The sequence below is a fragment of the Budorcas taxicolor genome, chromosome 9 (genome assembly GCF_023091745.1).
Source record: "Budorcas taxicolor isolate Tak-1 chromosome 9, Takin1.1, whole genome shotgun sequence".
Taxonomy (NCBI): Eukaryota; Metazoa; Chordata; class Mammalia; order Artiodactyla; family Bovidae; genus Budorcas; species Budorcas taxicolor.
Genome location: NC_068918.1, coordinates 80,442,244 through 80,461,859, shown reverse-complemented (window position 1 = coordinate 80,461,859; position 19,616 = coordinate 80,442,244). Strand labels below are relative to the sequence as shown.

Sequence of the window (19,616 nt, the reverse complement as noted above, 5' to 3'; positions counted from 1 at the left end):
CAAGCACCCTTCACAGTTTGATGTCATATGCCACATTTGCAAGTCATGACAATTGAGAGTTACATATTAAAAAATGCTGCATTTGGTAACAAATTTCTCTGATTACATGAATTATAATGTTTTTCCACCTAGTAGGTTTTTTTCCACCTTTTTTTATAAATTTGAATTTATGAATAGAGAATGGTTCTAACCCCCCATACTGATCATTCGGGCTTCCCAGGTAGCACAATGGCAAAGCATCCACCTGCCAAGGCAGAAGACACAAGAGACTCGGATTTGATCCCTGGGTCGGAAAGATCCCCTGGAGTGGGAAGTGGCAACCCACTCCAGTTTTCTTGCTTGGGAGATTCCATGGACAAAGGAGCAGGGCAGGCTATGGTCCTTGGGGTCAGAAAGAGTATTGGGTAGGACTGAAGCGACTGAACACGCACACACACACTTCCTTAAGAAGCGCTTCTCTCACCTGTCTTTCCTGTATAAATGGAAGTCAGCATTAGAGGCTTGATTGAATTCTGGTTCAACTCCAGTGAGGCAGTGCTTCCCAGGGGACAGTGTTGCCCCCACTACTGTGTCCCATCAGCAAGACCAGACAGCACCTGCTTATTCCGCAGTTAGTGATAAGGATGTTGGTTCAGGTGGAGTGGGCTAACTAAATGTTTTCCAGTGACTTGGGACTCCTTAATATTTCCTTAGGGGTTCTTGTTTATATGAAAGAAATATAAGCTATTACAGTTAATGCTGTAATTAAAAAAAATAATTTAGTAATTTATGTGTTACAGATTAGCTGTGATGGTTCTCTATGGTATTTCCTAAGGATAGTTGAAGACTAAACTGTGAAGCAATTCTACAGAAATGCTCCTTCGAATCTGTTTTTCTATTTCAGCTTTCAAAAAGAAAGGCCTTTCCTAATGATCTTCCCTTGAAACAATGTTTTTTCTTCGGGGTGGGCGGGGGGGCGGCGGGGGTATATGTAAAGAGATATATTTAAGCTCTCAATCAAAGCCTTTTGGTTCAGAAAAGAGCACAGGCGTTTGTACTGGGCTGACAAGCTAATGAAGTACAATTTTGAGGGTGCATGAAAATGGCAAAGGAAACTATCATACAGAGAAATAGTTTGAAAAAACTTCACATCATAAGATGGGTGTGTAGGGACTTCCTTGGTGATTCAGCAATTCCACTGCCGGGGACACTGACTGGTTCCATCCCTGGGCAAGTAACTAAAGTCACACATGCCTGTGGCATGCCCCCCCCACACACCCCCAAACCCCTCTCCCTGCAAAATAAGATGGTTGTGTAAAAGATGGAAGACCAGAAACATGCATTAGCTAGTCTCATTGCCCTTCCAATTTTCCAGGGTCCAGTAGTGTTTTTAACTTAGGCTATCAATTCTAAAATGTACAAGTAAGCCAGAATTTCAGAATTTTACTTTGAAGGATGACTTCCTCAATTCAAGTGTTTTTATTAAAATTAAAACATAATTTCAGAATGAACATGAGAAAGATGAGTGCTTCCTTATGACCTTGTTGTAAGAAACTTGACTATGGAAAGACTGAAATTATAGGTTAGCTTTCCTTGTCCTTTGTTTTTCCTTCTTCCTTCTCCTCATTTATTTTTTTCTTGCTTGCTATTTTTTGTTCTCCTTAATGTACTTTTCTTCTGCCATTTTCCATTTTCTTTTTATGTAATGTCTTCTGTTTAACAGAGAGAGAGAGAGAGATTGCTAGATGGAAAATATAGCAGAAACTTGACCAAGTCTTACTCCTTTTCCGACCCAAATTTTAGTCTCCCAGAGGGTCACACCAGGCAGTGTCAGAAAGAAAGCTTCATGTGTGGTTGAAAGGACTTCACCCAATGCCAATTCATGATTTCAAATGAAAAGTCATTAAAAAAAAAAAAACAGAATTAAAGTAGCCCACATTTATTTTGGGGTATCACAGATAAATCACAGTAGCCTAACTGGCAAGTTCCACTGACAGCACCACAAACATTGGTGAAAATTTATTGTTATTCTTGAGAAATTTTTCCTCTGGACCAAAGTATAGAATTCAAGCCAGCATACTTACAATGGTGACTGGATTCAAGCTTTATTTTGTTTAAAAGGTCTTGGATATTTTTTTACTTTTCCAGGAGTAATTTATGAACTCAAACCAACCTAAAAACTGATATTTCTGAATTAGCCCAAGTTAAGAATGATTTATTATTGCAAAAAGTGTTAGTTTTGGCTTTTCCCTTCATTGATCAGAAACAGAGTCATCTTTTAATTATTATTGGAGAGAAATGAAAACATACCTTTGTTTTGCACAAAATATATATTTCATTCCTGTTTCTCTCCTGGGTTGTGCTTTTATGCCAACATAAATGTGCAGGACACTTTTGAGATGTGTTTCTAAGCAATGGATCATTTATTTAATATTGCTCACTTAAAACACTAACATCTATGGATAAATGAGAATAAGGTTAATTCTAGTGGTTGAATTTTAGAATAATACTAAAGACATGTTGGAAGGATTATTTGGTTATGTAATCCTTTAGAGAAGTAGAGAAAAAAAAATCCTTAAATAGTAAAGTTGATTATGTTTTCTTCACTGTATATAGGACCTGTAACCCTACTAATCATTATGTTCATTCTCAGGTTAATTATCAAAGCTGTCAACAGACTGGCAAAATTATAAATTGTAAATAAAAGGCCAGTTATTAAAAACAAAAATTATCTCTTTAGGCTACTGACTGCAAGAACTTCTAATTAATACATCAAGACAAAAATAGCTTCCTAATAATTAAGGAGAGAAAAATAAATAAATTTGCACTGAAGCAAGGCAAATTACCAAATGGCTAAATAAAATAATAATCCTACATTTGCCTAGTTTTTAACAGCTTAAAAAGGATTTCATAGATATATTTATCCAATGTTATCTCTTTGAGGTGAGCCAAGTGTATTATTATTCCTATTTTGTACATAAGGTCAAGGGCTTCCCAGGTGGCACAGTGCTAAAGAATACACCTGCCAGGGCAGGAGACATAGGAGACTTAGTTTCAATTCCTGAGTCAGGAATATCCCCTGGAGGAGGGCATGGCAACCTACTCTAGTATTCTTGCCTGAAAAATTCCATGAACAGGGGAGCCTGGTGGGCTACAGTCCATCCTGAGTTTGCAAAGAGTTGGACATGACTGAGCAACTGGGCACACACACACACAGACACACAGAGAGTGATGAAAAGATTGGACCACACAGAAACAAAAACTAAAGGGGCACATTTAAAGTAACAGAGACCAGGACATTACCCTACCCATACCCATACCACCACCCAAGACTGATCCATGTGTGGATCATGACAGGGAGGTGGAAATCTTTTTCACAGAATGGAGACATTATCCAAGCTTAAAATATTTTTCAGTTTTCTTCATTCTGAGCCCCAAGGCCTACACATCTGCATACCTAGTTCTGGGGATGTACTTCTGAATATGATCATACAACCAGGTCTCCGTATACTACAGCTGCTCACATCACCCCAACATAGGTTTACGCCTTCTCCATGACTCCTATCCAATGACCCGCCTTCAGCACTGGGCTGGGAGTCAGTAGGCTCAAAAGTCTTGGGTTCTAATTCTGCTTCTGGCCTTTCTGTGACCTGAGACAGGTTGTATGACTTAAATCTCTCACTTGTTCATCCATAAAATGTTGATAGCAGTCTCAACCTGGCTCAAGGTGCTTTCAAAGTTTTCTAATGAATTTAAAATATGAGTTAGGATTATGGTTAAGTATGACCTCTCTATCATCATCTCATTTTCTTTTTAGAACATTTCATGGTGGTGGTAGAGATGGTTTAGTCGCTAAGTTGTGTCTGATTCTTATGAACCCATGGACTATAGCCCACCAGGGTCCTCTGTTCATGAAACTTTGCAGGCAAGAATACTGGACTGGGTTGCCATTTCCTTCTCCAGAGGATCTTCCTGACTCAGGGATTGAACCAGGATCTCCTACATTGCAGGCAGTCTCCTACACTGCAGGCCGATTCTTTACCAATTGAGCTACCAGGGAAGCCCGGACATTTCATGCTGACCATTATAAATGCAAATCCTAAGGAAGATGAGGAATTGACTCATGAAAAAAAGCCCATACAGTGTTTCTGAATCACTTGAATCAGAGTATTTTAGGGAGAAAGGGAGGTTAATGGAGACTCTCGTTTCTTTCATTTGAAGAAACTGAGACCCTATGGGAGTTTCTCACTTGCACGAAGTGGCTCAACTTAATGGTCACAGAAGTGGAGCTAAATCTCAGATACTGGGGTCCAGAACACCATTCTATCGCATTTCATCCCAGAGGCTAGGACTGTGAACCTTTTCCAATAGCAAGATAATCATTTAAGGATATAAGTCATGTTACCATTTCCAATGTATATTTCTTTCCTTGTAGCTTGTTGAAAAAAAATTCCATGTTGCCATTTCCTTATCTAGTATGTAATCAAATTTTGTATTTTTTAAGTTACACTCACCTCTCATGGAATGAGAAGAGAATTTTAAAAAGTTAAATGTAGGAAGAAATATCATTCTGGCAGCCCTCTCCTGAGAACAATAAGCTTTTTGGATTAGTAAAAGGTTTTTTTGGGTTATGAGACTATCATGGCTCAATTTCAGTGCACCCCGGAGTTCCATAACAGAATAATTTAAGATGACTATTTCTTCATCTTTTAGGATCTGGAAGACTTGATTAAAGCAAAAGAGAAAGAGGTAGAGAAAATTGAGCAGAATGGACTTGCTTTGGTTCAGAACAAGAAAGAAGAAGTCTCTGGCACTGTCAGGAGCACGCTTCAGGAGCTCAACCAAACTTGGGCAAATTTAGACCACATGGTAATGTTGCTTGTGGAGAGTTGGCTCCAAGACCACGCTTACCATCTTGTGTCCAAATGTGAATGTGACGTGGGCTTTGATTTTCGTAAAGTAACTGAAGAAATAATCACTGAATCTAAACAGTGTGTATTTATACTGTTAAGTCCACTTTGTTAACCTTTCAAAAAGAGTCTAGCTTCAGATGTTTCCTATAATTAACATTATTATGGACATTCCTTTCTCAATAATCTTATCTATTCCGGGTCTATCAATACCATTTAGGCACAGATGGTTCTCAAATGTGTATACTCAGGTTGAACTTCTCCGCTAAACTCAGTCAGGGACAGACACAGAGGGAAGTCCTCTATCAACATCTCCACTCACATGGCCAGTAGATATCTCAAGCTTCCTGCCGAACTCCCATCAGTCCCCCTCAAACCTACGCTTTCTGCCATCTCAGTTCATGACAATTCTACCCATCCAGTAGCATGGGCTGAAACCCTTGGAGTCGTTCTTCATTCCCCTCTTTCTCTCAGACCCACCTCTAGTCCATCAGCAGTCTTGTCAGCCCTATTTCAGGATAGACTAGAATCTGACCTCTGTCCCTATCTGTGCAGCTAACACCTAGGTCTAAGTCACCTCTTCATCCTTCAGTTTCCTCATCTGTAAGATAAGTGAAGATTCCATCTACCTCAAAGGTTGTTACCAGGATAAAATGAGTTAATGAATGTAAAACACTCAGTTAATATGTTTCCTAAATGGTGGTACTAAATATATTGAGCTTTTATCACTTATATATATATATTTTATGCTGCTGCTGCTAAGTCGCTTCAGTTGTGTCTGACTCTGGGCGACCCCATAGACGGCAGCCCACCAGGCTCTGCCATCCCTAGGATTCTCCAGGCAAGAACACTGGAGTGGGTTGCCATTTCCTTCTCCAATGTATGAAAGTGAAAAGTGAAAGTAAAGTCACTTAGTCATGTCTGACTCTTCACGACCCCATGGACTGCAGCCTACCAGGCTCCTCCATCCATGGGATTTTCCAGGCAAGAGTACTGGAGTGGGGTACCATTCCCTTCTCCGATATATTTTATAAACAATATATATAATACATATACATATTATAAAAATAAATATATACATATATTCATATAAATGTATATAGATACTCTAGGCTCAGATCATGAACTCCTTATTACAAAATTCAGACTTAAATTGAAGAAAGTAGCGAAAACCATTAGACCATTCAAATGTGATCTAAATCAAATCCCTTATAATTATACAGTGGAAGTGACAAATAGATTCAAGGGATTAGATCTGATAGAGTGCCTGAAGAACTATGGATGGAGGTTTGTCGCATTGTACAGGTGGTGGTGACCAAAACCATCCCCAAGAAAAAAATATACAAAAAGGCAAGATAGTTGTCTGAGGAGGCCTTACAAATAGCTGAGAAAAGAAGAGAAGTGAAAAGCAAAGGAGAAAAGGAAAGATATATGCATCTGAATGCAGAGTTCCAAAGAATAGCAAGGAGAGATAAGAAAACCTTCGTCAGTGATCACGGCAAAGATATAGAGGAAAACAATACAATGGGGAAAACTAGAGATCTCTTTAAGAAAATCAGAGATACCAAGGGAACATTTCATGCAAAGATGGACTCAATAAAGACAGAAACAGTATGGACCCAACAGAAGCAGAAGATGCTAAGAAGAGAACTATACAAAGAATATGCCTATACAAACTATACAAGAATACACCAAAGAACTATACAGAAAAGATCTTCATGGCACAGGTAACCATGATGGTGTGATCACTCACCTAGAGCCAGACATCCTGGAATGTGAAGTCAAGTGGGCCTTAGGAGGCATCACTATGAACAAAGCTAATGGAGGTGATGGAATTCCAGTTGAGCTATTTCAAATCCTGAAAGATGATGCTGTGAAAGTGCTGCACTCAATATGCCAGCAAATTTGGAAAACTCAGCAGTCACCACAGGACTGGAAAAGATCTGTTTTCATTCCACTACCAAAGAAAGGCAAAACCAAACAATGTTCAAACTACCACACAATTGCACTCATCTCACACACTAGCCAAGTAATGCTCAAAATTCTCCAAGAAAGGCTTCAACAATACATAAATTGAGAACTTCCAGATGTTCAAGCTGGTTTTGGAAACGGCAAAGGAACCAGAGATCAAATTGCCAACATCCATTGGATCATAGAAAAAGCAAGAGAGTTCCAGAAAAACATCTGCTTTATTGACTACACCAAAGCCTTTGTGCGGATCACTACAAACTGTGGAAAATTCCTCAAGAGACGGGAATACTGGACCACCTTACATGCCTCCAGAGAAATCTGTATTCAGGTCAAGAAGCAACAGTTAGAACCTGACATGAAACAACAGACTGGCTCCACACTGAAAAAGGACTGCATCAAGGCTGTATAGTGTCACGTTGCATATTTACCGTAAGTGCAGAGTACATCATGCAGAAGTGTGGACTGGATGAAGCACAAGCTGGAATCAAGATTGCGGGGAGAAATATGAATAACCTCAGATATGCAGATGACACCACTCTTATGGCAGAAAGTGAAAAGGAACTAAAGAGCCTCTTGATGGGAGTGAAAGAGGAGAGTGAAAAAGCTGGCTTAAAACTCAGCATTTAGAAAACAAAGATCATGTCATCCAGTCCATCATTTCATGGCAAGTAGATTGGAAAACAGTGGAAACAGTGACAAGACTTACTTTCTTGGCCTCCAAAATCACTGCAGATGGTGACTGCAGCCATGAAATTAAAAAACGCTTGCTCCTTGGAAGAAAACCTATGACCAACCTAGACGGCATATTAGAAAGCAGACGCATTACTTTGCCAGCAAAGGTCCATCTAGTCAAAGCTGTCGTTTTTCCAGTAATCATGTATGGATGTGAAAGTTGGACCATAAAGAAAGCTGAGCACCAAAGAATCGATGCTTTTGAACTGTGGTGTTGGAGAAGACTCTTGAGAGTCCCTTGGACCTCAAGGAGACCAAACCAGTCAATCCTAAAGGAAATCAGTCGTGAATATTCATTGGAAGGACTGATGCTGAAGCTCCAATACTTTGGCCACCTGGTGCAAAGGACTGACTCATTTGAAAAGACCCTGATGTTGGGTAAGATTGAAGGCAGGAGGAAAAGGGGGTGACAGAGGATGAGATGGTTGGATGACATCACTGACTCAGTGGACTAGAGTTTGAGCAAGCTCCAGGAGCTGGTGATAGGGAAGCCTAGTGTGCTGCAGTCCATGGGGTTGCAAAGAGTCGGACATGACTGAGCAACTGAACTGAACTGAACTGATACTATAGGTCAAGGTTATATGTGTAACCTTTTTAAGCATTTTAGTTTAGACTATGTGATCACGTGTATGAAAGGCTTAAATTTCAACATTGCTACATTTTTACTTTAAAAACATATTTTATAACTTTTTGTTTTAATGTATAATTTTTTTTTAATTTGAGTTTACTTGCAATGTCTGAAACCCCAGTGAAGTTCTTAAATGTTAATGTCTTTTCCACCAAAGGAATATATATTTTATCATGTAAAATAGTATGCAATTATAAGAAGTCTCTGTCCTCTGAAAGGTTGGCCAACTCAAGATCCTGTTGAAATCTGTGCTTGACCAGTGGAGCCACCATAAAGTGGCATTTGATGAGATAAACAGTTGCCTCATGGAGGCCCGATACTCTCTTTCTCGATTCTGTCTGCTCACTGGCTCTTTAGAAGCTGTGCAAGTTCAGGTGGACAGTCTTCAGGTAAGGAGTGAATTGACCCCATCCTTAGCCTTCCTTTTAATTGGAGAAATTTTTTTTTAAAGTGAACAAATTCAAACATCATGCTGGAATGTTGGTCTATATTGTTTGCATTTAATTATTTTCAAAATATTCAAAATTAATTTTACTTACTTTATTTGTTACATAATCAAACTTACCTGTGGATACCAGATTTTGGAATAGCTGGTATATAAGTAAATGATTTTTTAAATTATATATCCTGATGGATGTATTTTATCAAATGACTTTATACCCAAATCCATCTTCTGTATCTATTATCACTGCCTTTTATGTCTTCCCCTTCTCTTTTTTTTAATCCTGCTTTTCTAAACATATTCTAAGGGATTTAAAAGAAGACAGAAAGAAAAATAGCAAAAGAGTAAATTGTTAAACCATTAAGTTATTTTCTTTGCATTCAGCAAAATGTCAGTTGTCTCTCCAATGCGTACACATCATCCCCATTTTCTAGCACTTTCTGCTTTGTTTCCTGTGTGTCTGTTATCATGTCCTTCATCCAGAAGAACATGACTGTTGTTGGCCTTAAAAAGCACAGTCTCCTCACTCGGGCCACTGCCCTCAGTTGATTGCTACCCTCATCCCCTATGTTCCTGGGCACTGGGCACTCTTCACCTGCTACTGATCTTTCTCCCCAGCTGAATAGTGCAGCTGATGGCATGGACATGGCAGGCCTAAGGGATGAGGGGTCAGCAAGAGCCCAGCATGGACCCTCCTTACCTCGACTTACATCTCTCATTTGGCAATCAAAGTTTATATGTTGCTGATCTATCTGATGTGCAGACTTGCTGAAGATAATGTCCTTTTTTCAGGAGGCAGGAGGCAGGAAGGATAAAATGAGTTATGTATAGTTACATGTGAAACCTTAAATAATTATTGTAAATACTAAAAATCATTAAAACTTATTTTGAGACTGGTGCTGCTGCCGCTGCTGCTAAGTCGCTTCAGTCGTGTCTGACTCTGTGCGACCCCACAGACGGCAGCCCACCAGGCTACCCCGTCTGGAGTGGGTTGCCATTTCCTCCTCCTATGCATGAAAATGAAAAGTGAAAGTGAAGTCGCTCAGTCGTGTCTGACTCTTCGCGACCCCATGGACTGCAGCCTACCAGCCTCCTCCGCCCAGGAGATTTTCCAGGCAAGAGTACTAGAGTGGGTTGCCATTGCCTTCTCCAATTTTGAGACTAGTAAGTTTAAAAACACATTTTATACCTTTGAGGAGAAACACCTTTTAATTTAGCCTACTCTGTTTCACCTCTTCTATCTTAAGATATGAAAGGACTCAGGGTCTGGTCCTCGTGTTTTGATTTGATGGCGACCAGAAAGCAGTGTCAGGTAGGGGTGGATTTTTGCAGCCTGATTTCCCTGAGGAGTTTTACTAAGAACTGAATCTGTCACTTCAGCATTTCCTGGGAAATATCCTTCCCTGGTTCTTGGTAGAAGACTCCGCCAAGCCTATAACCTGTATAATAAAGATTCTTTGCAAGGAAGAACACTCAGAGCTAGAACTTAGATGGTACTCAGAAAAGCTATGGGGCTTCCTGGGCGGCTCAGTGTGTAAAGAATTTGCCTGCAATGCTGGTGACGCAGGAGACTCGGGTTTGATCCTTGGGTGGAGAAGATCCCCTGGAGTAGGGCATGGCAACCCACCCCAGTATTCTTGCCTGGAGAATCCCATGGACAGAAGAACGTGACGGACTACAGTCCACAGGGGCGCAAAGAGTCAGACTGTCATGACTGAAGCAACTGAGCATGCACGCGTGCAGAAAAGCTATGATACCTTAAACTGTCATTGTCAGAAGTTTCTGGTAGAGCAGCTCTCAGTAAGTGATAGAATACAGATCTGGATTTTGATCTTGAGCAGCAAAGAGAACCACGATATGCCAGGTTGCACACCCACCAGCCCCACGGCTTCCTCCTGGATGATGAACACGGGTTCCCTGTGTGAACTTTCCTGGCAGAATTACCCATCCCACTCCAAGGCTCAACTGTTAAGAGTCCCTCCTCACACCCACAAGAAGAAACTCATTAAAAAGGAAAAATGATTATCTAAAGGAAAGCTATGAAACATTGGGGCAAAAGTCACAGTTTATGTATTTTATGTGCATATTTTCATATTGTATGAAAGCAGCTATATTGCTTTAAAATTTGATCATTCAAATTTTTAGACTCTAGCATGTCATCTGTGGCCTTTTCTTTGGGCAGAATCTTCAAGATGATCTAGAAAAACAGGAAAAGAGCTTGCAGAAATTTGGCTCTGTGACCAATCAACTTTTAAAAGAGTGTCACCCACCTGTGACAGAAACTCTTACGAATACACTAAAAGAAGTCAACATGAGGTATGGAATATACTGGTTTTACAGTGTTGCTCATTATTTATATCACAGTCTAATTATAAATAACGATACAATTAAAACCCTAACATTTTGAACTTGAGCCTTATAGGCTCTATTCTATTAATATTTTTATTTTCACAAAATGAATTTAAGGAGAAACAAATGTAGTCAAGATGGGGCTTCTCAGGTGACTCACTGGTAAAAAAAAATGTGCCTATAGTGTGGGAGACCTGGGTTCAATCCCTGGGTCGGGAAGATCGCCTGGAGAAGGAAATGGCAACCCACTCCAGTATTCTTGCCTGGGAAATTGCGTGGACATAGGAGCCTGGCAGGCTATGACTGCACACACACACACACACACACACACACACACACACACAAATGCAGTGAAGACATTTGGAAAGGAATTATAACTGCAATATACCCCAAGATTGACCCCTTTTCTACTATCTACCCTTGAAATATGACTGTGAAATGTTACTTTTTATTACGTTAAATAGAAACAAGACATCTGCATTATTTCCATATTCACATGAACCAGGATCGTGAAAAATAAAATAGCAAATAACAGCATTTGGTGAGAGGTGGGAATCAACCCATGAGTGTTGGCTATCGTTTCCAGATGGAATAACTTGCTGGAAGAGATTGCCGAGCAGCTGCGTGCCAGCAAGGCCCTACTTCAGCTTTGGCAGAGATACAAGGACTACTTCAAACAGTGTGCTGCTACAGTTCAACAACAGGAGGGACGAACCAATGAGTTCCTGAAGGCAGCCACCGACAAGGACATCGGTGATGATGAAGTTGCCACCTGGATCCAAGATTGCAATGTACGTTCAAGAACTATCGCGAGTTCTCAACTTGCCAGGCTTAGACTTCTCAAGTTTAACAGAGCGAGTGCTGCTGTGTGTAAGCTTTTGTTATTGCTCTATGTGGGACAGCTTTCCAAAAATAATTGTTTCAAATATCAGAGAGCCTGCTAGGTTTTCAGAACCAGTTGCACATGTATCAGAGTTAAACAGATCCCCTCCCATTGCTTTCTTTTTAAAGAGTCATTTTCCCATTTTTCCTAATGGAATACAGTCCGTGTGAAAGGCTCAGGATCTCTATTTTATAGAGATGGTCAATATAAGAAATGACTGAATGAAAAGTAATGTTACATCTTTTAAAAATCCACTGTTAAAAGATATCATCCAGTTGGGGCCATTATCTCTTATGTAAGCCTCAACACAATAATTTCTTCTAAGAATTTAATGGTAAGAAGAAGTCTTTCTCTCCTGATTTATGAGTATACTTCTTTTTAATAGCTTTTTAATATTTCTCTTTTTCACTGCAGCTGCCAATAACCTACTTAAAGTTTTCAGGAATTATTCTTCTCTCATTTCACCTATCACATGCCTCTTACTGTTTGCCCTGTGTCTTTATTTTAATGAACTTATTTCAAAGACCTTCTTATAAACTTTCCCAAATCAGTTTATTAGAATTAGGCAGGTTGTAAAAGACATATAAATAAAAGTTTAACTCGTTCTAAGGCCTTCACATGAAAAATGAATAATCCCTTGAAAGCTAGAGTTTAAGTTTTACCGTAAAGTTAATTCAGTGTTTTGTTTTTTTCCTCTTTCCACATAGCTCATCTTTATGAGATTTGTCATTTTCCATTTTCAATCCTCCTGAGTTGAGAGATCTTGTTTTATAGTCAAGGGCGCCAAATGATGGCTATGAATTTTCAGATCTCTCTGTCAGGCTTAAAGTTGTCCTTTGTTTTTCCCCTCTCACTGAAGTCCCCAGGCAGGCTCTGCTCTTTCCATCTATCTGTGAGTCATCAGCAACAGGTAGAGAAGAACCAGTCAGTTGTCGTCCCCAAGTGGTAGATGGAACTGAAAGAGGGAATTTCCACCAGCTGTGATTTGGAGTATATACGGGGGTCCCACAAAGCATGGAGGCAAGAGATGCTGCGGAAAAGGATGGAGCCTTGCTGCTACCCACAGAGCCGTACCTAGGCTTCCGAGCCCACCGGCCAGGGAGGGGGGTACTGTAACCACCATGGTGTGACCACACACACGCAGCTCCTCCCTTGTGTGTCTACTATTAAGTCCTAGAAGGTAAAATGCAGCACTGGATTTTCAACTTGATATCAGTTACATGAAGAGGCAAGGGAAAAAAACAACAAAACTGCCAAAATATTTCTAGTAATTGGCTCTACTTGTAGATAATTTTTTTTTTCTTCTTTAAGTACGTTTTTCTGCATTTCCTCTATGTCTTACAAGGAACCTATGTGGCTTTTATAATCAGAATAGCACTTTTTTAATGGTAATGCACACGTTTTTAAAAATGGAATTCAATTCTTAATTTTTTTTTTCCCCCTTGCAGGGAGAGGTTATTTAGTGTAATAATTGGACAAATAAGAATGAGTGTCTGTAATTGTGTACAATAATGAGTACACTTAACCTGTTGTTTCATGATGAGCATATTTTCATCTTCTGCAGGACCTCCTCAAAGGATTGGGGCCTATTCAGGATTCTCTTGTAGTTCTTCATGAGCTGGGAGGGCAACTCAAGCAACAAGTGGATGCTTCGGCAGCATCAGCCATTCAGTCCGATTGGCTCTCTTTGAAGCAACAATCACGTGCCCTAGAACAGGCTCTCTGCAAACAGCAGACTGCGTTACAGGTACGGAGCTTATCTTCGGCAGGTGTGATGAACTAGGCATCCTGTAAAACCTAGGGGTAAATAGGAAAAGGAGAACTTCCATCATCAAAACAATGTTTCCTTCAAGATCAAAAAAATTAAAAAGAAACAAATCTGAAAGTTCCAGTGGTGTCAAGGAAAGCTGGTAGTCTTGCCCTGTTCTCTATCATATAATTTTGCCCTAAAATCAGTGATTTGTCCCACGGTAAAATGTGTTCAATTAATAAATGTTAAGTAACGTTAATGTTAACACTCATGTTTACATCAGCTTTTATAAGAATCAATATATCTCTCTTGATAATGTATTTTAAAAAACTTTAATTGGTTAATTAATGGTACATAGAAGTAATTCTAAGCTTTAGGAAAATTACATTAATACAAAGAAGAAAGTGTAAATCATGGCAACCTTGTCTTTTTAGAAATGACATCTGGAGAATGGCAATTTGACACAAGAATATGAAAAATAATTTTAACATCCACTTGCCCTTTCACTAGATTTCTAAATACCAATTTTCTTTTGTGGAAACAAAGGCTGGCGTTCTTGACTATGAAACCTTTACCAAGAGTTTAGAAGCTTTGGAGACCTGGATAGTAGAAGCTGAAGAAATACTACAAGGGCAGGACCCTAGCCACTCATCTGACCTCTCGACCATCCAGGAAAGGATGGAGGAGCTGAAGGTAAATGTGTTCAAATCCTTGTCCCAGATCTAGCTTCTGCTTCTTCTTCTTTTTTTATTTTGGCCAAGCATGTGCATTTTAATTGTTTAAAATTTTACTTCCTCTACCAGGGAATCAAGCCCATGCCCTCTACAGTGAAGTTGCAGAGTCTTAATCACTGGTGTGCCAGGAAGGTCCCCCAGGTCTATATTCTATGCTCAGAATCTTAAGGGTAACTCAGAACTCCTGACATAGGCCTGCCATTTGTTCCCAAGAGAGTTCTTGCCAGCTCTCCTTCCTGTTCTCTTGAGAGGGCTGATGTCTGTGAGCACAGCAGATGCCATGGTCCGTGATGAGGGACCCCAGGAGCAGTGCCTGTCTGCATCTCACTCTTCTTCCTCCTCCCCCTGGTCCCTCCTCACACCTAGTCCACGACCTCCGTCAATGTTAAACCTTTCAGCTTCATCGCTACCTTCATCCGCTCCTAGTTCAAGTTGCCCAGTCTCTCTCGGGGGCCAAGGCCAAGCTCCAACCTCCATGGACCTCCTTAAATCTCTCTCTCTCTCTCCCTCCAACCCATAGTGCTACAATGATCTTTTCCTTTTGCAGGGATTTACTTAATTATGAACTATATTAAAGTAAGTAAAATAATACAATAGACATGACCATTTTTATTATTATATTATCCCTCTGGTTAAACCTTCTGTGGGTTCCCATTGCTCTCAGGGTAAAGATGTGGTGAGGTATCAAAACGAGAAATACCCAGATTCCACCCTCCTAAGGATCTCATCTTCACCGCCGTCCATGTCACTCTCCAGCCACTTGGGAGCTGCGATGTTTCCCAGCGTCTCTGGGCAGGATGTGCCCTGGCTTCCTTCTTCCTGGAATTCATTCCTTATCCCCACCAACCCCATGCCCACCAAAAGGAATCAACTCCTGGTCCTTTTGTTCAATGGCACTCTCAGAAAGCCTCCCCTTCTGTCCATGATCAGGCTCCCCAGCAACACACTGTCAGACCTACTGTTCTTTTTCTTCAGAGTTTCATTGTATCTTCTAATGACACTCATATGATTAACTGACTTCTGTTCTCTCTGCTACTGGAATAGTGTCTTACACTCTGTGAGCACCATGTCAGTTTTGTTCACTGCTGATACGTACCTGTGGAAATTCTGGCATCTAACAGGTTGCGTTTGGCTTTGACAGTTGGAAAAATTTATTCTCTCTCGGGGTTATGAGCCTTTTTTCAGAGCACATAAAGTGGAAACACACACAGCCAAAGGTGGCCGGACCTTTTCTTCTTCCTATAGCCAGTTTCCTCGATGGAGTTAAGAATGCCCACAGGAAAAGGCAGGACAGGCAGCTTTGTCCTGTGTGTGGAAGGGCAAAAGAGACCAGAAAGCATAGACTGCTTTCTCAGCTGAATCTCACCAACTTTGGGGTTGGGGTCAAGAAACTAAAGCTGAAGCCCTTGAGATGACACATGGTAATTTCAGAGTTTAAGTGAGTTTGTGTTGTATCCAGGGAGAACCCATCAAGTGTTGCTTATCTGGCTCTCTCATGAGCTGGGTGGTCTTAAGCAATTTCCTTAAAGAGTCTGTGCCTCATATTTCTTGTTGGAAATCAGGAATAGTAGTGGTTCTTACCTTACGGAATTGTTTTGAGGATAAAACAAGTTATTATCTGTAAAGCTCTTGCAACAGTGCTTGGTTTATAAGGGCTCAAAAAAATGTTAGCTATTACTGCTATAACTATTATTATTATTATTAAATAATAATGGAGCAGGTTAACACAGATAAATGACATATAAAGGGTAGGAAATAAGTTTTTTCAGTCATCAACACAATTTTCATCCTTTATCAGTTCAAGCAAGCATTACCGCTGAGTAAGTGATGCAAGTCAGTAACACACGTAAACTACTAAGCATTCAATAGAGGACAGCGGGTCGCTGTGCAGCAGTAGCAGCAGCAGCACTGAAAGCTGTTGGGGAGATGCCGTTTTGCTTTCTTTGTGACTCTGGAGATGGCAAGTGGGTGCCTAGAAATGCAGAGGAGACCAAAGACCAGCTTCTCCCTGAAATCAGAAGTTCACTGTCCACTCTGAAAGTCCTCTGCCTTTTCTGACTGTGGTGCTGAACCTACTTTTGCCTCTTGCTTCCAGGGACAGATGCTGAAATTCAGCAGCATGGTCCCAGATTTAGACCGTCTCAATGAGCTTGGATACAGGCTGCCCCTGAACGATAAAGAAATCAAAAGGGTGCAGAATCTGAATCGGCACTGGGCTCTGATCTCCTCCCAGACTACGGAAAGATTCAGGTAGCGTAACCCAGAGATGTTTTGGCCACTCTGAAATAGCCATACAGATAAGTTCATGATTTGTGTATATTTATACATTCGAGGTCTTCCAGTGATACAAAATTTGAACTAAAAGTGGGCAACTCAAATTGTGATACGGTTTCCCATGTTGAATGTAGTGAAGAATGTTTAATCTTGTTTTTATCAAAAAATAAAGCTTTTATAGATGCTTTACCCTCTGAGCCACCAAGGAAACCCTTTATATAAGAATATGTAAAAGATATATAATTTTATCACTAAAATATTTTTCTTCGATTTTCTTTTTATTTTTTAAAACACTTTACTACCTCATGGGAGAGCTTTGTAGAGGTCAAATTAAAATTGTAGGCAGAGAATATTTAATCTAGTTTTATGTGCTACAGGCATAAGAAAAAAGCAGCAACATTGTCATTCTTTTTCTTTTGTTCTGTCAGTAAGTTACAGTCATTTTTGCTACAACATCAGACTTTCTTGGAAAAATGTGAAACATGGATGGAATTCCTAGTTCAAACGGAACAAAAGTTAGCAGTAGAGATTTCAGGCAATTATCAGCATCTTTTGGAGCAGCAGAGAGCACATGAGGTAAGTTATGCCAGTACTGTTTTGGCTGATAAAACAGTGTTAGGCCTTTGGAAGGTGCTGCAAAGTGCCGTGTGGAAGAAAGTCCTATACAGTGCACTGAGTCTGCTCAGATGCATGCCATGTTTTTTTCGTCTTTTTTAAGCTTGAAGTTTTGATATCTTAATCCCCAAAATGTGATTGGTTATAAGCATGGGACAGGCTTCAATACCCTGTAAGGTATCGTGTCAGAATTACGGTAAGATAATTTCCAAGTTGAGTGACATACTACACTAACATTTCTGAGGCTAGTTGCTTAGAGATTACACTTTGGTCAAAAATGTTTAATAAATTAAAATTGGGAGTTTTAGATGCCCATCAGCAGATGAATGGATAAGAAAGCTGTGGTATATATACACAGTGGAGTATTACTCAACCATTACAAAGAAAACATTTGAATCAGTTCTAATGAGGTGGATGAAACTGGAGCCTATTATACAGAGTGAAGTAAGCCAGAGAGAAAAACCCAATACAGTATACTAACACATATATATGGAATTTAGAAAGATGGTAATGATAATCCTGTATGCAAGACAGCAAAAGAGACACAGATGTATAGAACAGACTTTTGGACTCTGTGGGAAAGGGAGAGGGTGGGATGATTTGGGAGAATGGCATTGAAACATGTATACTATCATGTAAGAAACAAATCGCCAGTCTATGTTCGATACAGGATACAGGATACTTGGGGCTGGTGCACGGGGAAGATCCAGAGAGATGATATGGGGTGGGAGGTGGGAGTGGGGCTCAGGATTGGGAACTCATGTACACCCATGGTGGATTCATGTCAATGTATGGCAGAACCAATACAGTATTGTAAAGCAAAATAAAGTAAAAATAAAAATTTAAAAAAATAATAAAAAATAAAATAAAATTGTGAGTTCTTTAAAAAGCACATACATATTTTATACTAGAAAATCAAGCTGCCAAACATCTCCCAGTGTACTTCCTGATCAAACTGTATTATAATTCTTTCTCAAGAAACATCTAGAGAGAATTAGATCCAGAAAGCAAATTAATAAATTTGCTTTTAGTCTCTATTTTGCTGTTTACTGGTGTAACTAAGTTGCTCCATGTGTTTATGAAATACACACAAATGGAGATCCAGGATTCCTACGGCAGAGAAAAGCTAAAAGCTGGAAACTTGTTAATGAGTATGGAGCTTTGGGAGGGGATTGTGAAAATACTCTAAAATTGATTGTGGTGATAGTTGTATAACTGTAAATATAAGAAAAATTATTGTATACTTTAATCAAGTGAGTTATATGATATAGAATTTTATCTCAATAAACCTGTTTAAAAAACAGTGAAAATTTGAAAGTCTTAGTGGTGAAACAATTTTATTAACTAAGCTAAATTGAAAAACAGTGAGTTTATTAAAAATGATGGACTTTTTCCATTCTTCAACTTTTTAAAAGGTTTTAGAACTATTCTGTCTAAAAATGGACCATATTCTGCATATAAAATAAACCAGAATACAAATTATGTATTAACTAACTTTATTGGGTGATTTTGAAAGAAAGAAGGGAAACATAATTATACTTTTAGTCACAGACTTAGTAAACAAAAACTAAACTGTATCTTTAAGTTTATCTTAACAGATAGTTTTTAAAATGTTCTTACATTGCAGGATTTTTTATATTAATGCAGCCTGATTCATCTGGAAGTGTTTTTCATAGTCTTGCTTAAACCAGAATTTTTGGAAAGTTTTTGGAGAACTGGTCACTAAAATTAGGAACTCTAAATTATGTTTTTCTTTCTTTTTTTTTTAATAACAGTTGTTTCAAGCAGAGATGTTCAGCCGTCAGCAGATTTTGCACTCAATCATTTTTGATGGACAGCACCTTCTAGAACAAGGTCAAGTTGATGACAGGTAGGATCTTTGATGTTGTATCACAAAGAAAGGTTCCAGTAAATTAGTCATTTTCTTTGAGCAGATTAGAGAACATATGCCTAAAGCAAGTGTCCCGCAAAGGACCCTCAGTAATTAGAGGAAAGACTTGTCCGAACCGCTGAAATGACTTGAGTATTGAATCTTTTTAAAGAACCTCTGTTGTGTTATATGAAGGACATAGAGTAATTGGAAACCACCTAGCCAACCTTTGCTAGTGGTCTGGAGGAGACTGGAATTAAAATAGATCAGAATGAATTGTGTCAATGATGTGTCAACAGATGTGGTAAGATTCTCATACAGTTGCAGAAATTTTATTCCTCAGAGGAGCACAGAGGTCACTAGACCATCTCTCTTACTTACAAATGAAAAATTGAGGCCCAGAAACGTGAAGTCATTTGACCAAGTTCACATAACTAAGTAGCAACAGAATCAAGCCTAGCCCTCATGTACCTGGTTTT

At 39.5% G+C, this 19,616-nt stretch overlaps 1 protein-coding gene across 1 annotated transcript in view; it reads left to right on the top strand.

Annotated features, from left to right (window-relative positions):
* Positions 1-19,616, top strand: part of SYNE1 (spectrin repeat containing nuclear envelope protein 1) — a 408,382-nt gene that overhangs the window by 290,786 nt on the left and 97,980 nt on the right. The window contains exons 115-123 of the mRNA XM_052645623.1: positions 4,693-4,848; positions 8,439-8,609; positions 10,845-10,978; positions 11,598-11,802; positions 13,459-13,641; positions 14,191-14,337; positions 16,474-16,628; positions 17,081-17,228; positions 19,043-19,137. Of these exons, the coding sequence (XP_052501583.1) occupies positions 4,693-4,848; positions 8,439-8,609; positions 10,845-10,978; positions 11,598-11,802; positions 13,459-13,641; positions 14,191-14,337; positions 16,474-16,628; positions 17,081-17,228; positions 19,043-19,137 (1,394 nt within the window). The remainder of the gene's footprint in view (positions 1-4,692; positions 4,849-8,438; positions 8,610-10,844; positions 10,979-11,597; positions 11,803-13,458; positions 13,642-14,190; positions 14,338-16,473; positions 16,629-17,080; positions 17,229-19,042; positions 19,138-19,616) is intronic.